The sequence below is a fragment of the Salvelinus alpinus genome, chromosome 12, assembly GCF_045679555.1.
Source record: "Salvelinus alpinus chromosome 12, SLU_Salpinus.1, whole genome shotgun sequence".
Classification (NCBI taxonomy): domain Eukaryota; kingdom Metazoa; phylum Chordata; class Actinopteri; order Salmoniformes; family Salmonidae; genus Salvelinus; species Salvelinus alpinus.
The window spans coordinates 37,810,767-37,837,961 of NC_092097.1; the positions used below are offsets into that span (position 1 = coordinate 37,810,767).

The following is a 27,195-nucleotide window of genomic DNA, read 5'->3' on the forward strand; positions in this document are numbered from 1 at the left end:
ATGTTTCAATAGAAGCCATTTTCTGACACCTGTCACTATTTCTGAACATCAAAGAAAAGTCTTGATCACTGACATCTGTCTGTCTTACATCTCAAAAGCCAAAATTACTACATGCATACCAAGTGCTTTGTATCCCTCATATGCTCATTGATGCTAACAAAACCTGAGTCATTAATTGTCTTATTCATATAGCATCAAAGACTTTCTCCCAGATCAGCATTGTGGTGCTGAAGAGATAGTGTTACCTTTTTGATCAGAACAGAACAGTGCACCACCTGAAGCCAGAGAGAAGAGTCTTCATTAATCCCCCTTCTAATGATGCAACTATCAGAAAGAACTGAGCTGGGCAGAGGAGAGGTCTGTGTGTGTGTGTGTGTCTGTGTGTGTGTGTGTGTCTGTGTGTGTGTGTGTGTGTGTGTGTGTGTGTGTGTGTGTGTGTGTTAACCAAGCTAAAGCTATGAGTCACTCTCGAGGGGGCTGTAGAATAATAAAGGAATCCCCCTCTGACTCCTAAGGCTAAAGTTACAATCCGCCCCCTACTCCCCAATGACACAATACTAGAGAGGAGTGGGTGTTCTCAATCAATAGGCATGGCTACACTTCCACAGCCCTATCCTGGGTACATACACTTCCATTTGTAGGAGGGGTGGTGGGTGGTATTATTATAGTTCTAAATGTTCTTGGCAGAAGGAAATGTTTACCAAGTTGCAGCAGGCAGCTAAGCTGTTTGGGTCTCTGAGTGCGTGTTGGCCTAAAAGATGATCTTTGGTATCTGGTAATTGGGCTGAGGTGGGCGAGAGAGGAGCTACTGAGAACAGAGCATCAAAGGTTGCAGGGTAGGATGAGTGTATTTGATGACTGAGTCGCTGTAAGATGGAGGCATTCTAATATTGCTTACCTACAACACTACTGTAGTATTGCGCTCAGCTGAAGGAGAGAGGAGTCAGAGACCTTTGTATATCGCAGACACACACACACCCAGGGTAGGCTCTCAGAGAAAATGTAAAATCTTTACTGTATCTGTGTGGCTAGTCTTTCAAACGCAGGGATGGACAGCTCCCTGTCTCCTCTCAGTGGATAACCTGGTTCAATGAGGTACATGGTGAGAGCATACCACCCCCCTACGTGCAAGTTCATAGCCTACGCCAGAAGAGTCCAGTATCTCTGTTACTCGTGCACTCTAGGAGATGTGTTGGGCTACAGTGTCTCTCTCCTTCTCCCTCCTGCAGACAGCAGCTAACATACAGTACCTGATCAAAAGTATGTGGGCACCTGCTCATTGAACATCTAATTCCAAAATCATGGGCATTAATGGAGTTGGTCCCCCCTTTGCTGCTGTAACAGCCTCCACTCTTCCACAAGATGTTGGAACATTGCTGCCGGGACTTGCTTCCATTCAGCCTCGAGCATTAGTGAGGTCGGGCATTTATGTTTGGCGATTAAGCCTGGCTCTCAGTTGGCGTTCCAATTCATTCCAAAGGTGGGGATGGGGTTGAGGTCAGGGTTCTGTGCAGTCCAGTCAAGTTCTTCCACATAGATCTCGACAAACCATTTCTGTATGGACCTCGCTTTTTGCACGGGGGCATTGTCATGCCGAAACAGGAAAGGGCCTTCCCCAAACTTTTGCCACAAGTTTGGAAGCACAGAATTGTCTAGAATGTCATTGCATGCTGTAGCATTAAGATTTCCCTTCACTGGAAGTAAGGGGCCTCGTCCGAACCGTGAAAAAGTGCCAACTGAAAAACAGTTGGCACTGTGCATTCGGGCAGGTAGCGTTCTCCTAGCCTCTGCTAAGCCCAGATTCGTCCGTTGGACTACCAGATGGTTAAGCGTGATTCATCACTCCAGAGAACGCGTTTCCACACCTCCAGAGTCCAATGGCAGCGAGCTTTACACCACTCCAGCTGACACTTGGTATTGCGCATGGTGATCTTAGGCTTGTGTGCGGCTACTCGGCCATGAAACCCATTTCATGAAGCCCCCGACAAACAGTTATTGTGCTGACGTTGCTTCCAGAGGCAGTTTGGAACTCAGTAGTGAGTTTTGCAACTGAGGATAGACAATTTTTACGTGCTTCAGCACTTGGCAGACCCGTTCTGTGAGCTTGTGTGGCCTACCAATTCACGGCGAGCCATTGTTGCTCCTAGATGTTTCCACTTCACAATAACAGCATTTACAGTTGACTGGGGTAACTCTAGCAGGGCAGAAATTTGACCAATTGACTTGTTGGAAAGTTGACATCCTGTGACGGTGCCACATTGAAAGTCACTGAGCTTTTGAGTAAGGCCAATCTACAGCCAATGTTTGTCTATGGAGATTGCATGGCTTTGTGCTTGATTTTATATACACCTGTCAGCAACGGGTGTTTCTGAAATGGCCGAATCCACTAATTTGAAGGTGTCCACATACTTTTTTATAAATAGTGTAGCTTCTCAGCCTTAACTGGGCGTAGTGAATGGGCAGTAATCTAAAACCTCCTAAACAACCTTATCAGAAAGGAAAATCATGGACTCGCTTTTTCCATTTGGTTATTACCAAATTGCAGTTTATATTTCTGTGCAGAGTACAGCCTCCTCATCAATTTCCAGAATACAGTTTGTTCAGGAAATCCAGGCACCGTCTGAATGCAGTTGATGGATGGTGAGTGTGTGTGAGAGCAGCCTCGAGTATCAAAGGGCTCTGAGGGTTTTCAGATAAACTATTATTGTTGTTGTTCCACCTCCCCCTTGGATCAACCCTGATGGTGGTGATCATTACTTCTGATTAAGGTCCACACAGAGGGAAGACAGACATACTGTAGGTTAAATGATCCACACAGAGGGAAGACAGACATACTGTAGGTTAAATGATCCACACAGAGGGAAGACAGACACATACTGTAGGTTAAATGATCCACACAGAGGGAAGACAGACATACTGTAGGTTAAATGATCCACACAGAGGGAAGACAGATATACTGTAGGTTAAATTATCCACACAGAGGGAAGACAGACATACTGTAGGTTAAATGATCCACACAGAGGGAAGACAGACATACTGTAGGTTAGATTATCCACACAGAGGGAAGACAGACATACTGTAGGTTAAATGATCCACACAGAGGGAAGACAGACATACTGTAGGTTAAATGATCCACACAGAGGGAAGACAGACACATACTGTAGGTTAAATGATCCACACAGAGGGAAGACAGACATACTGTAGGTTAAATGATCCACACAGAGGGAAGACAGATATACTGTAGGTTAAATTATCCACACAGAGGGAAGACAGACATACTGTAGGTTAAATGATCCACACAGAGGGAAGACAGACATACTGTAGGTTAGATTATCCACACAGAGGGAAGACAGACACATACTGTAGGTTAAATGATCCACACAGAGGGAAGACAGACATACTGTAGGTTAAATGATCCACACAGAGGGAAGACAGATATACTGTAGGTTAAATTATCCACACAGAGGGAAGACAGACATACTGTAGGTTAAATGATCCACACAGAGGGAAGACAGACATACTGTAGGTTAGATTATCCACACAGAGGGAAGACAGACATACTATAGGTTAAATTATCCACACAGGAGGCAATGAGTAATAAAAAGCATTACGTTGTGTGTAGCAATGATGACACCTGGGCTGTGGTTACTGTGTGGGCTGGTCTCGTGGGGGCAGGCAGTCTTCTCCTGCTTTTGCTGGTAAGGCCTGTGGGCCAATCAAACTATCATCTGGTTCTCCAGGTCTCTGGCTGTATACCACCAGAGCCTATTCTGTTTCTCCAGGTCTCTGACTGTTTAACCCCCACAGCATGTTCTGTTCTGCCCTGATTGAACTCTCTCTCCATCTCACTCTCCCTCCATCACTACAAAATGGATGGCAAAGTAGGGTTATTTTATGAAAGAGGAGTTACAGAGGAAGTACTGAGGAAGTGAAGAGTGTACATTGTTTGGTTCACCTTTGTGTCAGTGCATGATATACAAGAAGTACAGTATCCTATCCGTGTTCTGTTGCACCACAAACCCCCTAAAAACCTTTGACCTCTCAGGAGTTATCCCACCCACACCCACCTATAGCTACAGTCGTCATAGTTGTGGTGTTATAAAGGCTGACAGAATGGTTCCTTTCTTTCTTTGCTCTCTTCATCATTTTGGATGATTGCCCAGATTGTTCTGGCTCCTACTCAGCAGTTTGGCTTAATTGACCTGCCTGAGGCTGAGACGGCAACATCTATCCCATTCCCTAGAGTTTAACATACAAAGACCAGGAACACTTTTTTATTTATTTTATAACTTTGTATTGCAGTTAGAATTATACATATGTAATTTTTTTATATACTGTAGATCCCAAAACATTTTTCTGTCACGCCCTGACCTTAGAGATCCTTTTTATGTCTCTATTTTGGTTTGGTCAGGGTGTGAGTTGGGGTGGGTATTCTATGTTCTATTATTTGTATTTCTATGTTTTGGCCGGGAGGGTTCTCAATCAGGGACAGCTGTCTATCGTTGTCTCTGATTGAGAACCATACTTAGGTAGCCCTTTCTTCCACCTGTCTTTGTGGGAAGTTGACTTTGTTTATGGCACATAGCCTTTGGCTTCATGGTTTGTTTTGTAGTGTTTATTGTTTTGTTCGGCGTCTTTCCAAATAAAAATAAAATGTACGCTTACCATGCTGCGCCTTGGTCCTCTTCTTTCAACGGCCGTGACATTTCCATTCAATGTAAATACAGAACATATTAAACAATAGGGTAGGTGTACCTATTAAGCCCACCAAAATTTAAGCATATAAATGTTTTTAATTTATTTGTAAAAAAATATATAAAAAATTATTGTGCTCCCTTTTTTATCCGCAATTTTTTAGATCTTGTCTCATCGCTGCAACTCCTCAACGGACTCGGGAGAGGTGAAAGTGGAGCCAAGTGTCCTCCGAAACATAACCCGACTAACCGCGCTACTTAACCCGGGAGCCAATTGCACTGTTCAACTGGCAACCGGGGTCAGCCCGCAGGCCCCCCACAAGGAGTCGCTAGAGTGCGATGAGCCAAGTACAGCCCCACCGGCCAAACCCTCCCTTAACCTCGATGACACTGGGCCAATTGGGCATCGTCCTATGGGACTCCCGGCCACTGCCAGTTGTGGCACAGCTCGGAAATGAACCTGGGTCTGTAGCCTTAGACCGCTGCGCCACTCGGGAGGCCCAAGTTTAGACATTTCTAACATACACTGACTATATAAAACATTAACCCCCTAAGGTCGATGGCCGCGCCCCTGCGGAAATCTAATTAACATAACAAAAAATCCCCATAAAAATCTGTCAGTTTAAGCTAGAGATATCAGTATGTAACACTTCTGCATTTGCAGTGAAAGGTGACAGAGTTAGAGCAGTGTTTTTCAGACCATGAGAATCGCCATGACCATGAAAATCGCTCTTCTCACAAAATCATCTGTAGCGTCCAAACTATTATGACGCCTCTATGGAAAGATGAGACGCCCACAAACATGATGGTGTTCTCCGTTTTGCTCTACATCCCCCAGAAGCCGATCTGCCAACTTATGTCTGTAGCGTCTGAACAGTTTGGGCTACACAATAATATGACCCCTCTGTTTATATGCAAGACACCCGCAGGCCTCTGAAGGTCCCCTGTTACAAGTTACATTTTTTTATGGAAGTATACAGTATATGGAGACTGTTTAGTGACAAAAATAAGGGGTTCAAAACATGTAAAAAAACAACAACAAATGTTTCCTGATGTTTCAGAATAAACTTCATTTAGATTTTTTGGGGGGGACTATCTGTTGTTCCATATAGTGAATATTTTATTCAGTGTCTTTGTAGGGGTAATACCAGTAAGGCAAAATTAAAATGTTTTAAAAATAACAGTTTTTCCTGATCTTTCTTATACACTACATGGCCAACAGTATGTGTACACCCTTTCAAATTTGTGGGTTCGGCTATTTCAGCCACACCCGACAGGTGTATAAAATCGAGTACACAACCATGCAATCCCAATAGACAAACGTCAGTAGAATGGAACGTACTGAAGAGCTCAGTGACTTTCAACATGGCACCGTCATAGGATGCTACCTTTCCACCAAGTCAGTTCGTAAAATTTCTGCCCTGCTAGAGCTGCCCCGATCAACTGTAAGTGCTGTTATTGTGGAAACATAAGTGGAAACTGTTATTGTGGAAATATAAGTGTAAACATCTAGGAGCAACGACGGCTACCCCGCGAAGTGGTGGGCCACACAAGCTCACAGAATGGGAGTGCTGAAGCGCACGGCGCTTAAAAATCGTCTGTCCTCGGTTGCAACACTCACCACCGAGTTCCAAACTGCCTCTGGAAGCAACATCAGCAAAACAACTGTTTGTCGGAAGCTTCATGAAAGGGGTTTCCATGGCCGAGCAGCCGCACACAAGCCTAAGATCACAACGCGCAATGTCAAGTGTTGGCTGGAGTGGTGTAAAGCTCGCCACCATTGGACTCTGGAGCAGTGGAAGTGCGTTCTATGGAGTGATGAATCACGCTTCACCAACTGGCAGTCTGACAGACGAGACTGTGTTTGGCGGATGCCATGATAACGCTACCTGCCCGAATGCATAGTACCATTTCCAACTGTAAAGTTTGTTGGAGGAGAAATAATGGTCTGGGACTGTTTTTCATGGTTCGGGCTAGGCCCCTTAGTTCCAGTGAAGGGAAATCTTAACGCTACAGTATACAATGACATTCTAGATGATTCTGTGCTTCCAACTTTGTGGCAACAGTTTTGGGATGGCCCTTTCCTGTTTCAGCATGACAATGCCTCTGTGCACAAAGCGAGGTCCGAACAGAAATAGTTTGTCGAGATTGCTATGTAAGAACTTCACTGACCCGCAAAGAGCCCTGACCTCAACCCCATCAAACACCTTTGCGATGAATTGGAACGCCGACTGAGAGCCAGGCCTAATCGCCCAACATCAGTGCCCGACCTCACTAATGCTCTTGAGGCAGAATGGAAGCAAGTCCTGCAGCAATGTTCCAACATCTAGTGGAACGCCTTCCATAAAAAGAGGAGGCTGTTATAGCAGCAAAGGGGGGACCAACTCCATATTAATGCCCATGATTTTGGAATAACATGTTTGACGAGCAGGTGTCAGCCATGTACTGTATCTCTCAGATAGAGGAAAGACACTTCAAAACAAACTTCCTTTAGATATTTTTCATCAAATAATTGTTTCAGATTTGTTGGGATAATTCAATGGGTCTTAAAATTCTAAATCAAATAGCAAAATGATCCTTGGTACAACCTTCTTAAAACAATTCCATATAGCTTAGTAGTACTCCCCCAGTTTAAACAGGGCTTAGACTTTTATGGATTAAGGACACCTGCTCTTTCTATGACAGACTGACCAGGTGAATCCAGGTGAAATCTATGGTCCCTTATTGATGTCACTTGTTAAATCCACTTCGATCAGTGTAGATGAAGGGGAGTAGACCGGTTAAAGAATATATTTTTAAGCCTTGAGGCAATTGAGACATGGATTGTGTGTGTGCCATTCAGAGGGTGAATGGGCAAGACAACATATTTAAGTGCCTTTGAACAGGGTATAGTAGTATCAAATCAAATCAAAGTTTATTTGTCACGTGCGCCGAATACAACAGGTGTAGACCTTACAGTGAAATGCTTACTTACAGGCTCTAACCAATGGTGCGAGAAAAAAAAAGTATGTGTGTAGGTAAGTAAAGAAATAAAACAACAGTAAAAAGACATTTGAAAAAAGAGTAGCAAGGCTATATATAGTTAGTCAGTCTTATTGAGGTAGTATGTACATGTAGGTATCGTTAAAGTGACTATGCATATATGATGAACAGAGAGTAGCAGAAGCGTAAAAAGAGGGGTTGGTGGGTGGTGGGACACAATGCAGATAGCCCGGTTAGCCAATGTGCGGGAGCACTGGTTGGTCGGGCCAATTTAGGTAGTATGTACATGAATGTATAGTTAAATTGACTATGCATATAAGATAAACAGAGAGTAGCAGCAGCGTAAAAGAGGGGTTGGGGGGGCACACAATGCAAATAGTAGGGGCCAGGCGCACTGGTTTGAGTGTGTCAAGAACTGCAATACTGCTGGGTTTTTCTCACAACAGTTTCCCATGTGTATCAAGAATGGTCAACCACCCAAAGGATATCAAGCCTACTTTACACAACTGTGGGAAGCATTGGAGTCAACATGGGCCAGCATCCCTGTGGAACGCTTTCGACACCTTGTAGGGTCAATGCCCCAACAAATTGAAGCTGTTCTGTGGGCAAAAGGGGTGCAACTCAATATTAGGTTTTTCTTATATATTCTTTCTGACCTCTAACCTCTGTCTCTCTATTTCCCTCAGCTCTACAGGGTGGCCAGTCGGGGCCAGTAGAAAAAGAGCATCATGGGAGCATGGGGGACAGGGTGAGGGAGAGGAGGGCGGCAGGAGGAGACTCCTACTGGGCTTATTCAGGTGAGTAGTTTTCTCCTCCATAGTGGTACAGCTATGTCCCCAGGCAAGATTGATTAACTCTTTTGCCACAGGTTCTAGCCCTAATTCCTCTCTAGGATTCTGTCTCTTGCTCTTCTCTGATTAATTAATGAGATGGGTCAAACCTAAGTGGACTGTGGCTGTAGAGACATATTACCTTACTGTAACTCTGTTATCTTCCTCTTTTGTCTTTTATTGATTCTCAACCTTTCTCCGTCCCAACTTTTCTCCCTTCTTTCCAACTCCTTCCCAATAGCCTCTACACTCCCACTTAGTTTTTTTTGCTCATAATTCAACTCTTCTTTCCCTCTCTCCCTTTCCCTCTTTCCCTCTTTACCTCTCTCCCTCTGAGTGGTAGCTACAGGGAGTAGCTGTTGATGTGTGTTATGGATTCTGTGCTGGAGTAGGGACTAGTGTGGTCCTTGTGAGAACCATTCAGCCATACATGTGTTTCTTAAACGTAAGTTTTTAACCTGAGCACTGGTGGGCGTGGGAGAGAGGCTGGCACTCTATTGCTGCAGCTGCAGAGGGGGCGGTGTGTGTGAGATGGGAGCGAGCCTTACAGTCATTGGAGGGAGCAGATGGATGGAGAAAGAGAGACGCCAAGGAAACTCGGCTACAGCCAAGACTAGCTAACTTGTAGTAGCCACAATGTTATTTATCATCCCATATAACAGTGCCTGTCTTGACTGGAGTAGCCTAGAGAGGCTAGTTAGGCTAAACGAGGCCATATGCTGCGCTTTTCCCCCAACTCCATTCAGTTAACACAACAGCCTACCTGTTGGTTGCCCGTTGTAGCCTACTTCTCCTCATTTTGCAAGCTTTTAATTCCATTGTGCATTAGTGAACTCTAACTCTACTTGCTACACATTGAGCCGCTTCGATTGGCCAACATAAACAACAAGCTACACACATGAATGCTACTGGTCTTCTTATGGGGAGCATGGTGCACGTCATAAAAACTACATTGAAAAGTTTGTTTTATTTAATTAATACTTTGAAATATCTTGGTATATCTTTCTATGTAACAATGTCACATGAATATTTTAGTTAGTTTAGAAAAAGCCTTTTCAGTGTTAAAAGAGGCCTACATATATTTTTTCTGTCAAAAATAAATACTCAGGCAAGTATTTGAAGACTAACGTCCATTCGGATATTCATATAACCGTGCACATCCCTAGCTAGAGCTAAATTAACATATTTTAAAGTACAGTTGTGTCCAGAAAAACTTTCACAAGGTCTGATGATGAGGTGTATGTTGCAGGGCAGGCTTCAATAAGGTTTCAGATCTAATAGATGATTCATCATGCATACATTTACTTTGTGCCTTTGGTTATTCACGACATGCTGTGGGTGGGTGTATGTACTGTATGTCTGTGGGTGTGTACGCTCAAGCAGTGTTTGTGTGTAGGCCTATATGTGATTAATTCACTGAATGTGCTTTTTTACAACCATTGTGCTGCTAGCCAGCTACCTCACTGTGATCCTCAAAAGCAGCGGCTTGAATTTTAATCGAAAAGCTAGAAGTAGTGTCCCTGGTCCTATTCATATCCACTAACTGTGCAAATTTCCCATTAGATGAGGACATGAACAAAGTGCTCTCGGCCATCTGAGTAGGACAACGCAGAATTGAGATGGAAATTGATGATATTCTGCCTCTTTGGATTGTATATTATGCTTGAAAAGTCATTCTCACTACCTCCCTCCTGCTTATTTTAGCACCGCCTGCAGTCCTATAAAAATCACTCATATTTAAAAAATATTTAAAAAGGAAAATATCACTAAAAAACCTTTTCAAACCTCTTTCCAATTCCACTTTGCCTTTGTGGAAAGAGCTATGCGAATTTACTGATTTAACGGTTATATTCCCAGTGATGTTTCCTTTGGAGCATGAAGTAGGATGAAGTTATTTTTAGTACACTTCTTCTCCTCCTTAATCTCGGTTAACCCAGAACTAAAGTGTTGTGTAATTGGTCAGCTGCTCAATTAAGTTCTGGGTACATTTTAACTCCATACACTCGTGGGAATTTGCTATATTGATAGGGCTAAATTGAAATGCTTCTTACAGAAGAAATATGGAAATCCATAACCATGGTAGCAATCAAAGGGAACAGTTTGAATATGGGAAAATTATTAGACTAAAGGTGAGAACAAAACACTTAATCTGACCCAAGACTGAATCCAAACATTATACTGTCAATTTAATGTGCATTTTACTTTTACTGTACTTTTTGCCACATTTGTTGATAACGAAATCTAAAAATACTCTGGATACATTCAGTAACATGATAATAATATTCATGGTTCATTTGGGGTAGGTGCAACAAAAAAAATGACATGGGTTTGTGAGAGGACTAACTGTTGTCTGGGAGTGGCCACACAGCTCTCCGAGTGTGCACAGTTCCTATGTATTTTCAATGCACTTATGACTCAAAGAAGAGACTTCAACCATAAGGTACTATTTTGAACTCTCCTAGCTGTGCCGTTGAGGAACTAGAGCAAGCAAACTTGTATTTGTTTTCTTTGGAACACAGCCCTGCATCCCCGCATCACAAAATTACTGTTGTTGTTTACGCATTCTAAAAACAATCTTACAGTGTTAGGCTTTCATAAGGCAATTCAGAGAATCAGATCAGAATTTTGGTGCACATAGAGACAGAAGTAGGGCTGGGCGATATGGCCTAAAAAAATTCTCTCTAAATAAGCTTTGTTCCACAATTAAAGATCAATACACTGCATTTCAAACAGTCAGTAATAATCTAATGAATTCAGGACTTGTAAATTATACCTATACTAAATATAAGCCTTCAACCATAAGACGGGTGGTAATAATTGTATTTTATAAGTCTATATAAGTCTATGAAAATGCCAATTTTGTTACAAATGTTACCAGATCCATGCACATCCACAAATGTTTGATTTATTGAACCTTTATTTAACCAGGCAAGTCAGTTACGAACAAATTCTTATTTACAATGACAGTCTACCCCGGCCAAACCCTCCCCTAACCCGGACGACACTAGGCCAATTGTGCGCCGCCCTATAAGGTTCCCGATCACGGCCAGTTGTGATACAGCCCTGGATCTAATCTGTAGTCTGTAGTGACGCCACTATCACTGCGATGCAGTGCCTTAGACTGCTCCGCCACTCAGTCCAACTTCTGGTAGCAGCCGTTATAGAAAATGAACACAGGTCTCATAAACAATCTCGCAAGCACAAGCCACTGCTAGTGAGTAGCCAGCTAATCATTATATTTAAAGTCTAGCCAACTTGGATCTATTTGCTTGCTAGTAAGGTAGAGCAGTTGAACTGGTTATGAATAGACCCTCCTGTCCATCTCCAACTGTTTGAACAACAGCCTGTTCACTTTGTTTACATGTTGAAATCAAGTAGCCTACCTGGATAAGAAGATGAGAACGAGTTGCCGATTCCTTATACAAATGCATATTTTTACGGTCACTGCACGTTTATAAACACAGACTACACAGCTAGCACATAACAGTCAGTGCTAAAATGTTGGTAGCAGTACCAGAATGGCAGAGTTGCATATCAGACTTGCCAATAAAAGATTAAGATGGGCAAAAGAACACAGACACTGGACAGAGGAACTCTGCCTAGAAGGCCAGCATCCTGGAGTCGCCTCTTAACTGTTGACGTTGAGACTGGTGTTTTGCGGGTACTATTTAATGAAGCTGCCAGTTGAGGACTTGTGAGGCGTCTGTTTCTCAAACTAGACACTCCAATGTACTTGTCCTCTTGCTCAGTTGTGCACTGGGGCCTCCCACTCCTCTTTCTATTCTGGTTAAAGCCAGTTTGCAATGTTCTGTGAAGGGAGTATAGTACACAGCGTTGTACGAGATCTTCAGTTTCTTAGCAATTTCTAGCATGGAATAGCCTTCCTTTCTCAGAACAGGAATAGACTGACGAGTTTCAGAAGAAAGTTCTTTGTTTCTGTCCATTTTGAGCCTGTAATCGAACCCACAAATGCTAATGCTCCAGATACTCAACTAGTCTAAAGAAGGCCAGTTTTATTGCTTCTTTAATCAGAACAACTGTTTTCAGATGTGCTAACATAATTGCAAAAGGGTTTCAAATGATCAATTAGCCTTTTAAAATGATAAACTTGGATTAGTCAACACAACGTGCCATTGGAACACAGGAGTGATGGTTGCTGATAATCGGCCTCTGTACTCCTATGTAGATATTCCATAAAAAATCTGCCGTTTCCAGCTACAATAGTAATTATGTAAGGACCGACGCCGGACAGGAGAAGCAGGTACGGGGAGTCAGACATTTATTCGGGAACATACATAGAACAAGACAGGAACAGCGTCAGCACACGGGTAACACAGACATATGACAAACAATGCAGCAGTGGGGAACAGAGCTGGGGAACTGACAAATATAGGGGAGGTAATAAACAGGTGATTGAGTGAGTCCAGGTGAGTCCAATATCACTGAAGCGCGTGACGAGGGAAGGCAGGTGTGCATAAATGATGGTGGCAGGAGAGCGTAATGCAGGGCAGCCTGGCACCCTCGAGCGCCAGGGGGGGTAGAGCAGGAGCAGGCGTGACACATTTACAACATGAACAATGTCTACACTGTATTTCTGATCAATTTGATGTTATTTTAAATGGACAGAAAATTTGCTTTTCTTTCAAAAACAAGGGACATTTCTAAGTGACCCCAAACTTTTGAACAATAGTGTACATTCAGATGTGTGTTCCCTGCCAAATGTCTTCACAATACAACAAACATAGGCTCATTCTGTTCAGAACAACCCAGCAATGGCGCCATGTCATCTTGTTACTGTATGGGAATGATATGGGAAAGTGAAGACTAACAGTTTTTTGGCTTGCTTGTATGAAATCAAAGCGGTATTTATTATAATCCTCAACAGCTCATCTTTCAAAATACACATGAGTCGTCTTTATTTTCAGCATTTACCTCACTCAGACAACACATTTGCAAAAGTTGCCCAGTTTGTGGGAGGGATGGGGGCAACTTGTTGTTGCGTGCGGTGTTCATGTTCAGAACCGCTGTCATTCAAAACCAATACTTTGCTGTGAAGCGTAGACCTTGAGCTTTGACGTCATGTACAGCCACTGTGTTCCAATTTAGGTGCTTATCTGTATCCAAATCTGCTATTTTGAACCTGTATATGTGTACAAGTGTAAAGCGCTAAGAGAAGGGATCAAGAAATGCTAGAATGAGGATTGGAACAGGAACGAGGCGCTCCACTCTCTCTCTTTGCAAATTACAGGCTGAACCCCTCCCCTTCTGACATTCCAAAGATGCTTACACCTGCAAAATCGTGATTTGTACAAATAAACAGTGAAGAAAAACCCAAACATTGGAAAAAATATACTAACCATCCCATTCAATCCTGACAGATTCTACGGTACCAGTTATGTTTATGTCGATCTGTCCACGAGAGATGATTTTCTCCTTGATGCTGTACCTCCTGGGAGAGGAGAGAACCTTTCTTTAGGAAGACCCATTGAGGTCAGAATACCTATTTTACAAGGATCACCACCCATAGATCATTGATAGTTACTCATATTTCCATGTGTTACATTTACAGCTGTAGTGTCAGCTCAGGGGTCAACTGTAGTTATTGTCCACACTGTTCTGACATTCTTTGTACAATACACCTAAACACGTAAATAAAGCTATTGGTTAGGTAGCAGTTCAGAATATGGTAAAGATAGTTTCACTGTAATTGTAATTGCCTTTGTAGTCATAGCACTTAGCACATAGCAAACCCTAGCCTCTGCAGCCTGTCTGCCAGGCCTCTCTCTGTGCTCTCTGAGCTTTTAATGTGTCATGCTCTCTATTCAAACCTGCCTTAGTTGTTGGACACTGAACCTGTGTTGACACTGAGCTATAGGGATTCAGACAGCTAAAAGCTCTTTTGCCTCAGTGTGCTTTGTATTGTTAGGGGGAATATGTAGTCAGAAGCACTGTGAGTAAATGACAGCAGGGTTAATGGTGAGGCAGCTAGCTCATTGTGACTGAGTTAAATGGAGCCATTGGAGAAAGGGAAGACAGAAGATAAATGTTGTCCAGCGTTGCTTTAGAGAAGTAATTAGTGTCTATGGGCTGTGAATGGGGGAAGGACAAGTGTGCCATAGCAGCTAAATGGTTATTAAGAGCCACGTGGGAGGGAATGGAGACGTTTACAGGCAGTGTAGCAGCCACTACAGAATGGCCTGGGTTAGTCTGCTGCTACACGCTACAGTAGGTATTTTGAAGAGGTATGTTGGCCCTAATGGGACCACCTGGGGAATAAAGGTTATAAAAAATTAAAAAGAACATACTTGGTTGGAATAACTCACTTTCTCTCGTATGCTGTAATTGACTCCAGCCAGCCTCCATCCTTTCCCAGGCCTCTGTGCCATTATCCTGTTATAGTGTTCCTCTGTGAAGAGCCCTCAGCTCTCTCACAGTGGTCGGGCAAACTAGCATCTGTTACTACTGTGTCTCTCTGTGTTCAGCTTAGGGTTGTCATTATACCAGTATCGCGATCACTGATTTTTCATGGCAAAAAGGAAAACACAAAGCAGACTAAACTCTTTGGTCCTGTAATATAAGTTTGTGCTATAGCTTGGATAAGAAACATGTTATTCTGCGTGACAACATGAGGCTGTTTGTTTCCAACATTAGGACTGTTTTTCTCAGGAAATGTTTTATTTTTTCCCCCCACGATACCTCTGAGTAATGCAATACTGGTACCATGACAACCCTAGAACTTCAGCTGTAGCTTTAGTACATGGGGGAGTGGAGACCATGGATAACACCAGGTGCAACTGGAGCATAGCAGTTAGGATTCCAGGCTAATTGATAACTGCAGCTAGAGGAGTAGTGCCTTCAGCAAGGATACTGCACCCTCACCCTATGTATCTCTCTCACACATCTTTCTCACTCTCCTCTTTCCCTACCTCTTCACCTTACTCTCTCCATTCCTTCCTCCATCGCTCTTACTCTCCGGCTTCACCACTCTCCCCTTCATGTCTCCTACAGTTCTGTTCTCCTAATGAGCTTTGATCTGTACCTTCTGCTATGGAGACCAGACTATTGTAGAAGAAGCAGGAAGCCACTGTTATGGAGAGCTAGTACGCCTCCATCTACCTACACACATTTCAGTCATTCACCCTATGGCATGCCTAGTTATTGAATAGGATTCCTGTCTAAGGCAGACATTCTTGCCTATGTAGTGGACATGAGTCGGTCTCGTGAGGTAACCCTGCCTTGGATGGTGTAGTGTCTGACATATGTTGTGATTCATATCACCTGACACCAGCCTCCTCTATATTCCACTCAGTTGTCAGGAGAATAATTGTATTATTTACCAGTCTCTACCAACGTTCTATAGCTTTTTAGCCTTTACACTTTCAATACACCTCTCTGGTGTTGTGCAAGTAATTCACTGTGTCAATCAGAAATCTATATTTCACATTTTCTATGGACTTTTTCTCTGCCAGGGAGACTGCCTAATGCAGAAAGTCAAAACGTTGCAGATGCAAATGAAAGGATAGAAAATGTTGTACAGATTTGAATATTCTAATCTCACTTTACAACATTAAGAGAAGGTTAACCTAACCTACTTCTTAGTCTTTCACATTTGCTGTACAGAAGAGAGAGGTGTACTGTGTCTCACTCTCAATGCGGTGTGTGTACTTTAGTTATGAAACACTAAATAAGTTACACAGAAACCCACTCCCGGGAATGTGATTAAAGGTTATTCAAGGCATGTGTGTGCTCGGCGAAGGCATTTTTCATGAGATGATATCTCACACCACGAGACCCCCGCAGGAACTCAGATCTGCATCATTTATCAGTTTTTTTTCTTCTCTTTCTAAAGCTTTTTCATGATCCCCCTTTTCACTCTCTCTCTCTCTCTCTCTCTGTGTTTGATTCTTGTTTGTCTCTGGCTCTGAGTGTGTAGTTCTTACTTTTTATTCAGAGTTTTTATATTGCCCCGCAGTTGGATGAAACCAGTTGGATTTGAGATTAGTCATATTTATGCAGACATGGCATCTGTCTCTTGATACATTGTTGGGCTTGTATTCCATTTCTGTATCCTGGCATTGTATTGTGATAAAAGCTAGCTACATTAGCCTTGGTGTAAGTCAATGAACAGAATGACTCATTTGTCTAACACTCATTCAAGTCGTGATGAATTCTACTGTACAACCCTTGAGTCTATGATATACAGGTAACTGCCAAAATAAAGAAAACACTTGAGTATGGGATACAAAGTATATTGAAAGCAGGTGCTTCCACACAGTTGTGGTTCCTGACCTAATTAAGCAATTAACATCCCATCATGTTTAGGGTCATATATAAAAATGCCCAGTTGCCCATCATTTCAGCTGCCATGGCTAGATTATGGGATCTGTGACTTTGAAAGAGGGGTCTCAAAGGAGCGTTTAAAGGGTGTGTGGGTGTGCCTCAGTCACCAGATCTCAACTAGAGGTCGACCGACTATGATTTTTCAATGCCGATACCGATTATTGGAGGACCAAAAAAAGCCGATACCGATTAATCGATAAAAAAAAAAAAACTACATTTTTTAAATATATTTGTAATAATGACAATTACAACAATACTGAATGAACACTTTTATTTTAACTTAATATAATACATCAATAAAAATCTATTTAGTCTCAAATTAATAATGAAACATGTTCAATTTGGTTTAAATAATGCAAAAACTAAGTTTTGGAGAAGAAAGTAAAAGTGCAATATTTGCCATGTAAAAAAGCTAACATTTAAGTTCCTTGCTCAGAACATGAAATATGAATATGAAAGCTGGTGGATCCTTTTAACATGAGTCTTCAATATTACCAGGTAAGAAGTTGTAGGTTGTAGTTATTATAGGAATTATAGGACTATTTCTCTCTATACCATTTGTATTTCATATTCCTTTGACTATTGGACTCATTCTTCCGGCGCCGAAAAGAGATGGCTGCCTCGCTTCGTGTTCCTTGGAAAATATGCAGTATTTTGTTTTTTTACGTGTTATTTCTTACATCGGTACCCCGGGTAATCTTAGGTTTCATTACATACAGTCGGGAGGAACTACTGAATATACGATTAACGTCAACTCATCATCGTTCCTACCAGGAATATGACTTTCCCGAAACGGATCCAGTGTTTTGCCTTCCACACAATACAATGGATCTGATCCCAGCCGGCGACCCTGTGCGACGCCGAAAAAGGGGAAAACGTGGCGGTCTCGTGGTCAGGCTTCGGAGACGGGCACATCGCGCTCCACTCCCTAGCATACTACTCGCCAATGTCCAGTCTCTTGACAATAAGGTTGATGAAATCCGAGCACGGGTAGCATTCCAGAGAGACATCAGGGATTGCAACGTGCTCTGCTTCACGGAAACATGGCTAACTCAAGGGACGCTAACGGAGTCGGTGCAGCCAGCTGGTTTCTTCATGCATCGCGCCGACAGAAACAAACATCTTTCCGGTAAGAAGAGGGGCGGGGGGGTATGCCTTATGATTAACGAGAAGTGGTGTGATCATCATAACAACACACAAGAACTCAAGTCGTTCTGTTCACCTGATCTAGAACTCCTCACAATCAAATGTCGACAGCATTATCTACCAAGGGAATTCTCGTCAATCATAATCACAGCCGTATACATTCCCCCCCAAGCAGACACATCGATGGCCCTGAACGAACTTTATCTGACTCTTTGTAAACTGGAAACCACACACCCTGAGGCTGCATTCATCGTAGCTGGGGATTTTAACAAGGCTAATCTAAAAACAAAACTCCCTAAATTCTATCAGCATATCGATTGTGCTACCAGGGCTGGAAAAACACTAGACCATTGTTATACTAATTTCCGCGACGCTTATAAGGCCCTCCCCCGCCCCCCTTTCGGAAAAGCTGACCACGACTCCATTTTGTTGATTCCAGCCTACAAACAAAAACTCAAACAACAAGCTCCCGCGCTCAGGTCTGTTCAACGCTGGTCCGACCAATCTGAATCCACGCTTCAAGACTGCTTCGATCACGCGGATTGGAATATGTTCCGCATCGCGTCCAACAACAATATTGACGAATATGCTGATTCGGTGAGCGAGTTCATTAGGAAGTGCATTGACGATGTCGTACCCACAGCAACGATAAAAACATTCCCAAACCAGAAACCGTGGATTGACGGCAGCATTCGCGTGAAACTGAAAGCGCGAACCACTGCTTTTAACCAGGGCAAGGTGACCGGAAGCATGACCGAATACAAACAGTGTAGCTATTCTCTCCGCAAGGCAATCAAACAGGCTAAGTCTCAGTACAGAGACAAAATCGAGTCGAAATTCAACAGCTCAGACACAAGAGGTATGTGGCAGGGTCTACAGTCAATCACGGATTACAAAAAGAAAACCAGCCCCGTCGAGGACCAGGATGTCTTGCTCCCAGACAGGCTAAACAACTTTTTTGCCCGCTTTGAGGACAATACAGTGCCACTGACACGGCCCCCTACCAAAACCTGCGGGCTCTCCTTCACTGCAGCCGAGGTGAGTAAAACATTTAAACGTGTTAACCCTCGCAAGGCTGCAGGCCCAGACGGCATTCCCAGCCGCGTCCTCAGAGCATGCGCAGACCAGCTGGCTGGTGTGTTTACGGACATATTCAATCAATCCTTATCCCAGTCTGCTGTTCCCACATGCTTCAAGAGGGCCACCATTGTTCCTGTTCCCAAGAAAGCTAAGGTAACTGAGCTAAACGACTACCGCCCCGTAGCACTCACTTCCGTCATCATGAAGTGCTTTGAGAGACTAGTCATGAAGTGCTTTGAGAGACTAGTCAAGGACCATATCACCTCCACCCTAGACCCACTCCAATTTGCTTACCGACCCAATAGGTCCACAGACGACGCAATCGCAACCACACTGCACACTGCCCTAACCCATCTGGACAAGAGGAATACCCATGTGAGAATGCTGTTCATCGATTACAGCTCAGCATTTAACACCATAGTACCCTCCAAACTCGTCATCAAGCTCGAGACCCTGGGTCTCGACCCCGCCCTGTGCAACTGGGTCCTGGACTTCCTGACGGGCCGCCCCCAGGTGGTGAGGGTAGGTAACAACATCTCCACCCCGCTGATCCTCAACACTGGGGCCCCACAAGGGTGCGTTCTGAGCCCTCTCCTGTACTCCCTGTTCACCCACGACTGCGTGGCCATGCACGCCTCCAACTCAATCATCAAGTTTGCGGATGACACTACAGTGGTAGGCTTGATCACCAACAACGACGAGACGGCCTACAGGGAGGAGGTGAGGGCCCTCGGAGTGTGGTGTCAGGAAAATAACCTCATACTCAACGTCAACAAAACAAAGGAGATGATTGTGGACTTCAGGAAACAGCAGAGGGAGCACCCCCCTATCCACATCGACGGGTCAGTAGTGGAGAAGGTGGAAAGTTTTAAGTTCCTCGGTGTACACATCACGGACAAACTGAACTGGTCCACCCACACAGACAGCGTTGTGAAGAAGGCGCAGCAGCGCCTCTTCAACCTCAGGAGGCTGAAGAAATTCGGCTTGTCACCAAAAGCACTCACAAACTTCTACAGATGCACAATCGAGAGCATCCTGTCGGGCTGTATCACCGCCTGGTACGGCAACTGCTCCGCCCACAACCGTAAGGCTCTCCAGAGGGTAGTGAGGTCTGCAGAACGCATCACCAGGGGCAAACTACCTGCCCTCCAGGACACCTACACCACCCGATGTCACAGGAAGGCCATAAAGATCATCAAGGACAACAACCACCCAAGCCACTGCCTGTTCACCCCGCTATCATCCAGAAGGCGAGGTCAGTACAGGTGCATCAAAGCAGGGACCGAGAGACTGAAAAACAGCTTCTATCTCAAGGCCATCAGACTGTTAAACAGCCACCACTAACATTTAGCGGCCGCTGCCAACATACTGACTCAACTCCAGCCACTTTAAAAATGGGAATTGATGGAAATTATGTAAAAATGTACCACTAGCCACTTTAAGCAATGCCACTTAATACAATGTTTACATACCCTACATTACCCATCTCATATGTATATATACTGTACTCTATATCATCTACTGCATCTTGCCATCTTTATGCAATACATGTACCACTAGCCACTTTAAACTATGCCACTTTATGTTTACATACCCTACAGTACTCATCTCATATGTATATACCGTACTCTATACCATCTACTGCATCTGCCATGCCGTTCTGTACCACCACTCATTCATATATCTTTATGTACATATTCTTTATCCCTTTACACTTGTGTGTGTGTGTAAGGTAGTAGTGTGGAATTGTTAGGTTAGATTACTGTTGGTTATTACTGCATTGTCGGAACTAGAAGCACAAGCATTTCGCTACACTCGCATTAACATCTGCTAACCATGTGTATGTGACTAATAAAATTTGATTTGATTTGATTTGGATGTTCTTAAAGGCACTTTAGTATTGCCAGCCTAATCTCGGGAGTTGATGGGCTTGAAGTCATAAACAGTGCAATGCTTGAAGCACAGCGAAGAGCTGCTGGCAAATGCAGGAAAGTGCTGTTTGAATGAATGCCTACGAGCCTGCTGCTGCCTACCATCGCTCAGTCAGACTGCTCTATCAAATCATAGACTTAATTATAATATAATAACACACAGAAATACGAGCCTTAGGTCATTAATATGGTCAAATCCGGAAACTATAATTTCGAAAACAAAACGTTTATTCTTTCAGTGAAATACGGAACCGCTCCGTATTTTATCGAACGGGTGGCATCCATAAGTCTAAATATTCCTGTTACATTGCACAACCTTCAATGTTATGTCATAATTATGTACAATTCTGGCAAATTAATTATGGTCTTTGTTAGGAAGAAATGTCTTCACACAGTTCTCAACGAGCCAGTCAGCCCAAACTGCTGCATATACCCTGACTCTGCTTGCACAGAATGCAAGAGACGTGACACAATTTCCCTAGTTAAAATAAATTCATGTTAGCAGGCAATATTAACTAAATATGCAGGTTTACAAATATATACTTGTGTATTGATTTTAATAAAGGCATTGATGTTTATGGTTAGGTACACATTGGTGCAACGACAGTGCTTTTTTCACAAATGCGCTTGTTAAATCATCACCCGTTTGACCAGGTAGGCTGTGATTCGATGATAAATTAACAGGCACCGCATCGATTATATGCAACGCAGGACAAGCTAGATAACTACATATGGTTGATGATATTACTAGTTTAACTAGTGATTATGTTAAGATTGATTGAGTGTTTTTTATAAGATAAGTTTAATGCTAGCTAGCAACTTACCTTGGCTCCTTGCTGCACTCGCATAACAGGTAGTCAGCCTGCCACGCAGTCTCCTTGTGGAGTGCAATGTAATCAGCCATAATCGGTGTCCAAAAATGCTGATTGCCGATTGTTATGATAACTTGAAATCGGCCCTAATTAATCAGCCATTCCGATTAATCGGTTGACCTCTAATCTCAACCCAATTGAACACTTATGGGAAATTCACATATGGGAGATCCTGAGACAGCATTTTCCACCACCATCAACAAAACACCAAATTATGGAATTTCTCATGGAAGAACGGTGACACATCCCTCCAATAGAGTTCCAGACAATTGTAGAATCTATGCCAAGGCGCATTGAAGCTGTTCTGGTGGAACGTGGTGGCCCAACACCTTAAGACACTTTAAGTTGGTGCTTCCTTTATTTAGGCAGTTACCTGTACATGGACACACATCCTGCATGCAGTACACTATTGTCAGTCAGTCATGGTCAGTGGAGCATAATGGATTCACTCAGATGTACTGTCTCCAGTCGGTGTTGGCACTGCATGGTCAAGGTGATGGAGGGAGAACTGGAGAGGTGGTTGGTTAGCTGGCATGAGTATGGGGCTGAAAGATAGTCTCCCAGGCTGTGGATCATTCTACTACTAGGAGACTCAGGAAGGGAATGTGCCTCACAGTTAGCAACCCCTCACCTCACCTTTCACAATGGGAATGCAGTACTAATAGAACTGCTGATTGTTATGGCTAGTGTCTAACTACCTACCTATCCTCAGACAGAGAGAGTTTGTAATATTGTCTGTTTCTCTGTGTTTACATCTTTGAAGCAACCATTACATGATGTTGCTGTTGTTGTGGATGAGAACATGCAGAATGGCTCCACAGATCAGACTGCCTTCAGGAAGCTAGTTTTGTCCTAGAATGCAACAGAGCATGTGCCAACGTGTGTGTCGGCTCCTTCTCTCTCTTCACTCTTTTCCTGATCTCTCTCTGTGTCTCTCACTCTCTCAGTCTCTCTCACTCTCTCACACATACACACACCTTCTCGCTTTCCTGTATCCCCTCTCCCCACATCACCCTTGTTTCTTGCCCTTTATCTCTCCTCCCTCCTCTCTCTCTGATGGTGGTGCTGCGGTGGTCACTGAACCAAGGCAAACCAAGCCGTGGCAGAACAGAACAGAGAGGAGGCAGACTACCTGCTCTGTTTAAACCCTGTTCCCCCGTATGGTCAGAGGGACAGTTAAAGGGAGGTTCCATTCAAAATAAAACCTTGACTCTAATGTCAATGTTCTCTATGGAAGGAGTCTCCAGGCCAGTTAAAAGGGGGGGGGTCTATACAACCCAGTCAGACAGGGAGCTCTCTCTCTCTCGGGGTAAGGGACTGAGTTATTCTCAGCTCCCTGGAGAGAGGGGAGACGTATTCACCTGTCTGAGAATGAGGCAGCCATTGCGGCCGTGCTGCAATGGGCATTTACAATCACACTCTGTGGCTCAGACACACACGGCTCCCAGCGAGGACAGCAGCTCAACACCCGTCGTTTATAACCCATTGTGTCATTGGTGTGTGTTTGTGTATGTCTTTCACTGATGATGTGAATTGTCAACCAAATAAAATCAAATAACATTTTCTTTCTCATGCTTTGTGAACAACAGGTGTAGACTAACAGTGAAATGCTAACTGACGATTCCTTTTCCAACAATGCAGAGTTAAGATGAAACATTTAATAAAACATTGAAATAGTGACACGAGGAATGAATACACAAGTGAATAACGAATAACAGTAAGGAGTAAAAGTAACATGGCTATATGCAGGGAGTACCAGTACCGAGTCAATGTGAAGGGGTACGAAGTAGCTTTTAACATATAGGTGGGGGTAAAGTGACTAGTCAACAGGATAGATAATAGACAGTAGCAGCAGTGATGTGGTGAGGGTGTGTGGCGTCAGTATGCACATATGCGTGTGTGGGCGTGTGTGGGCATGTGTGTGCGTATGTGTGCGTGTGTGTGTGTGTGCTTGTTGGGATGTCAGGGTGTGTGCATAGAGTCAGTGCAGGTAGCCATTTGATTAGCTATTTAGCAGTCTTCTTTAATTGTCAATCAATCCATCACATTTATTCATAGAGCTCTTTTTACAACAGCAGTTGTCACAAAGTGCTTATACAGAAACTGAGCCTAAAACCCAGTGAGCAAGCAAGCAATGCAGATGTAGAAGCACGGTACCTAGAAAAAAATACCTAGAAAGGAAGGAACCTAGGAAGAAACCTAGAGAGGAACCAGGCTCTGAGGGGTGGACTAGGGACGGGGACAGCCAGAAGTCGTCAGGCCAGGTAGTCCTGAGGCATGGACTACCTAGGCCTCCGGGAGGGGAGAGAGAGATGGGGAATTAGAGGGAGCATATCTAAGTTCACACAGGACACCAGCTAAGACAGGAGAATTACACCAGATATAAAAGACTGACCCTAGCCCCCCGGTGCATAGACTGTTGCATCATAGATACTGGAGACTGAGACAGAGGGGGAAGGGGGACACTGGCCCCATCCAAAGTTACTCCCGGACCGGGACAACCAGGCAGCATATAACTCCACCCACTTTAGCAAAGCACAGGCCCCACACCAGTATAGGGATATCAATTTACTACCCTGAGAAAAGGCCAAGTATAGCCCACAAAGATCTCCCCACTGCACGAGCCCGAGGACAGGAAGGGTCGAAGGGCGCGAGGAAGAGTGTTATGGCTTGGGGGTAGAAGCTGTTCAGGGTCCTGTTGGTTCCAGCTGAGAGAAAAGTCTATGACTCGGGTGGTTGTAGTCTATACCGCCTGGTGTAGAGGTCCTTGATGGCAGGGAGCTCGGCCTCAGTGATGTACTGGACCATACTCACCACCCTCTAGCACCTTGCGGTCGGATGTCTTGCAACCCCTTCTATCTACCTGCACCTTCTATCTACCTGAGACTCCGAGGTGCTCGCTGGAAGTGAACACTAATTATTAAAAATGAATTCCCCCGGCTCCGCACGCTGCAAGCTGACACAGGATAGGAGGATCCATCTTGGGTATTGCTGGTCAGATCAGATCAGCCAATTGTGGAGCTGTGATTGGTCCATCCATCTCTGTCCTGGGTGTCACACACACACACACACACACACACACACACACACACACACACACACACACACACACACACACACACACACACACAGTCTCTGTCCTGGCTGGGTTCCTCTATCCTCTCCTGACAGATGTGCCAATATGGCTGTCGGCCGCCCAGGTTCTGGTGTGTGAGATGAGGTGAAGACAGAGACCTCCTAATTCTCCATGATGTATCACCCTGGCAGGAACTAATTTGTGTGCAGAATCTCCAAATCATCTTCCGTCTCTGCCTGCCTGCCTTTGACAGTCTGTGTCCTCTCTCTGGATGCAGTAAATATATTAGGGGTGTAAATACATGGGGGATTTGTGTGTGAGGACGCTGAGCTTTTTTTGGTGTCTGATTGATTGATTGCAGTGTTGCAATGAGAGCATATTGAGATGAATATGCTGGGCCAGTGCTGCCTAGACGAGCATCCAGTATTGTAGATCACCTCATATGTGGGTAACTAGCCTATCTTAACACTGGCTGGCTGAAAACTCCAGTTCAGCCTAAAATAATCTGTCAATAAAACTGAAACATTACTTGAGGAATAAGCTTGTTATATGTGGATAGTGAGTCGATTTGCTGTTTTACTTTACTGGCTATATAGAGTATTGAGACGTCAGCCTCTATATTTTTGAAGTGGTTCTGGAGCATTGACGTGTCAGTGGCTGACTAGCTGTTGGTGCCATGCCATTACTCCAGTCTAACAGATGAGGACATGCCTGGCCTGATGGGATGGGTAATAAGGAGAATGTGGCTCAGATTGCCAGCCTACGGTGATGATGATGGGATGGTAATGGCCCGATGAATGGTAACACTGTGATTGTCAGCCTGAGCACACAGGTTCTCTCTGATCTAATGTTGTTATGCTGTCTGAACTGCAGGGGGCAGATGAAATATATGCAATAACATTTGCTACCTTATTGTGGTTATAAGAGGCCTAAGGAGGAGCATTAAGATAACGGAGATGTCGTCATCATAAGAAATGTGTCATAAGTCCTGTATCATGGCGCCGAAGAAGACGGCTGACGTTTTACGTGCTCCTAACCAAATGTGTTTTTTGTCCGTTTCTTTGCCTTGTTTGTAACTTATTTTTTTACTTTTTCTGTACATAATGTTGTTGCTGCCGTCTCTTATGACCAAAAATAACTTCTGGACATCAGAACAGCGATTACTCACCACTAACTGGCAAAAGCTTTTTTTTTCTTTAACGAGCCCGACGAGCCCGACGTGAAGGACATACTGTTTTCCCTGGAACAGGCCCAAATCCCTGTCATTTGAGTGAAGAGAAGACGGAGAAAAAGTGGACGGAGGTCGGGCTGCCTTCTGAGAATTTGTAGGCATCGAATAAACCCCCTCTGCCTTCCATTCTACTAGCTAACATGCAATCATTGGAAAATAAAATCGACAACCTACGAGGAAGATTAAACTACCAATGAGACATTATAAACTATAATAGCTTATGCTTCACGGAGTCGTGGCTGAACGACGACATTATCAACATACAGCTGGATGGTTATACACTGTATCAGCAGGATAGAACAGCGGCAACTGGTTTTACAAAGGGGGGCGGACAATGTATATTTGGAAACAACGGCTGGTGCACGATATCTAAGGAAGTCTCAAGGTTTTGCTCGCTTGAGGTGGAGTTTCTCATGATAAGCTGTAGACCACACTATCTACCTAGAGAGTTTTCATCTGTATTTTTCATAGCTGTCTACCACCACAGACTGATGCTGGTACTAAGACCGCGGGATTCTACCCTGGAAGCTTATAAGAAATCCCGCTATCCCCTCCGACTAACCATCAAACAGGCAAAGCATCAATACAGGACTAAGATCGATTCGTACTACACCAGCTCCGATGCTGGTCGGATGTGGCAGGGCTTGCAAACCATTACAGACTACAAAGGGAAGCACAGCCAAGAGCTGCCCAGTGACACGAGCCTAACAGACGAGCTAAACTACTTCTATGCTCGCTTCGAGGCAAATAACACTGAAACATGCATGAGAGCACCAGCTGTTCCGGACGACTGTGTGATCACGCTCTCTGCAGCCGATGTGAGTAAGACCTTTAAACAGGTCAACATTCACAAGGCCGCAGGGCCAGACGGATCACCAACAAACTAACATGGTTGAAGCACACCAAGACAGTCGTGAAGAGGGCACAACAAAACCTATTCCACCTCAAGAGACTGAAAAGATTTGGCATGGGTCCTCAGATCCTCAAAAGGTTCTACAGCTGCACCATTGAGA

General features: G+C 44.0%; 1 protein-coding gene across 2 annotated transcripts in view; it reads left to right on the plus strand.

The window, feature by feature from the left end:
* Positions 1-27,195, plus strand: part of LOC139536108 (receptor-type tyrosine-protein phosphatase gamma-like) — a 259,097-nt gene that overhangs the window by 29,356 nt on the left and 202,546 nt on the right. For both annotated transcript variants that reach the window (XM_071336268.1, XM_071336269.1), the window contains exon 2: positions 8,363-8,473. In XM_071336268.1, the coding sequence (XP_071192369.1) occupies positions 8,363-8,473 (111 nt within the window). The remainder of the gene's footprint in view (positions 1-8,362; positions 8,474-27,195) is intronic.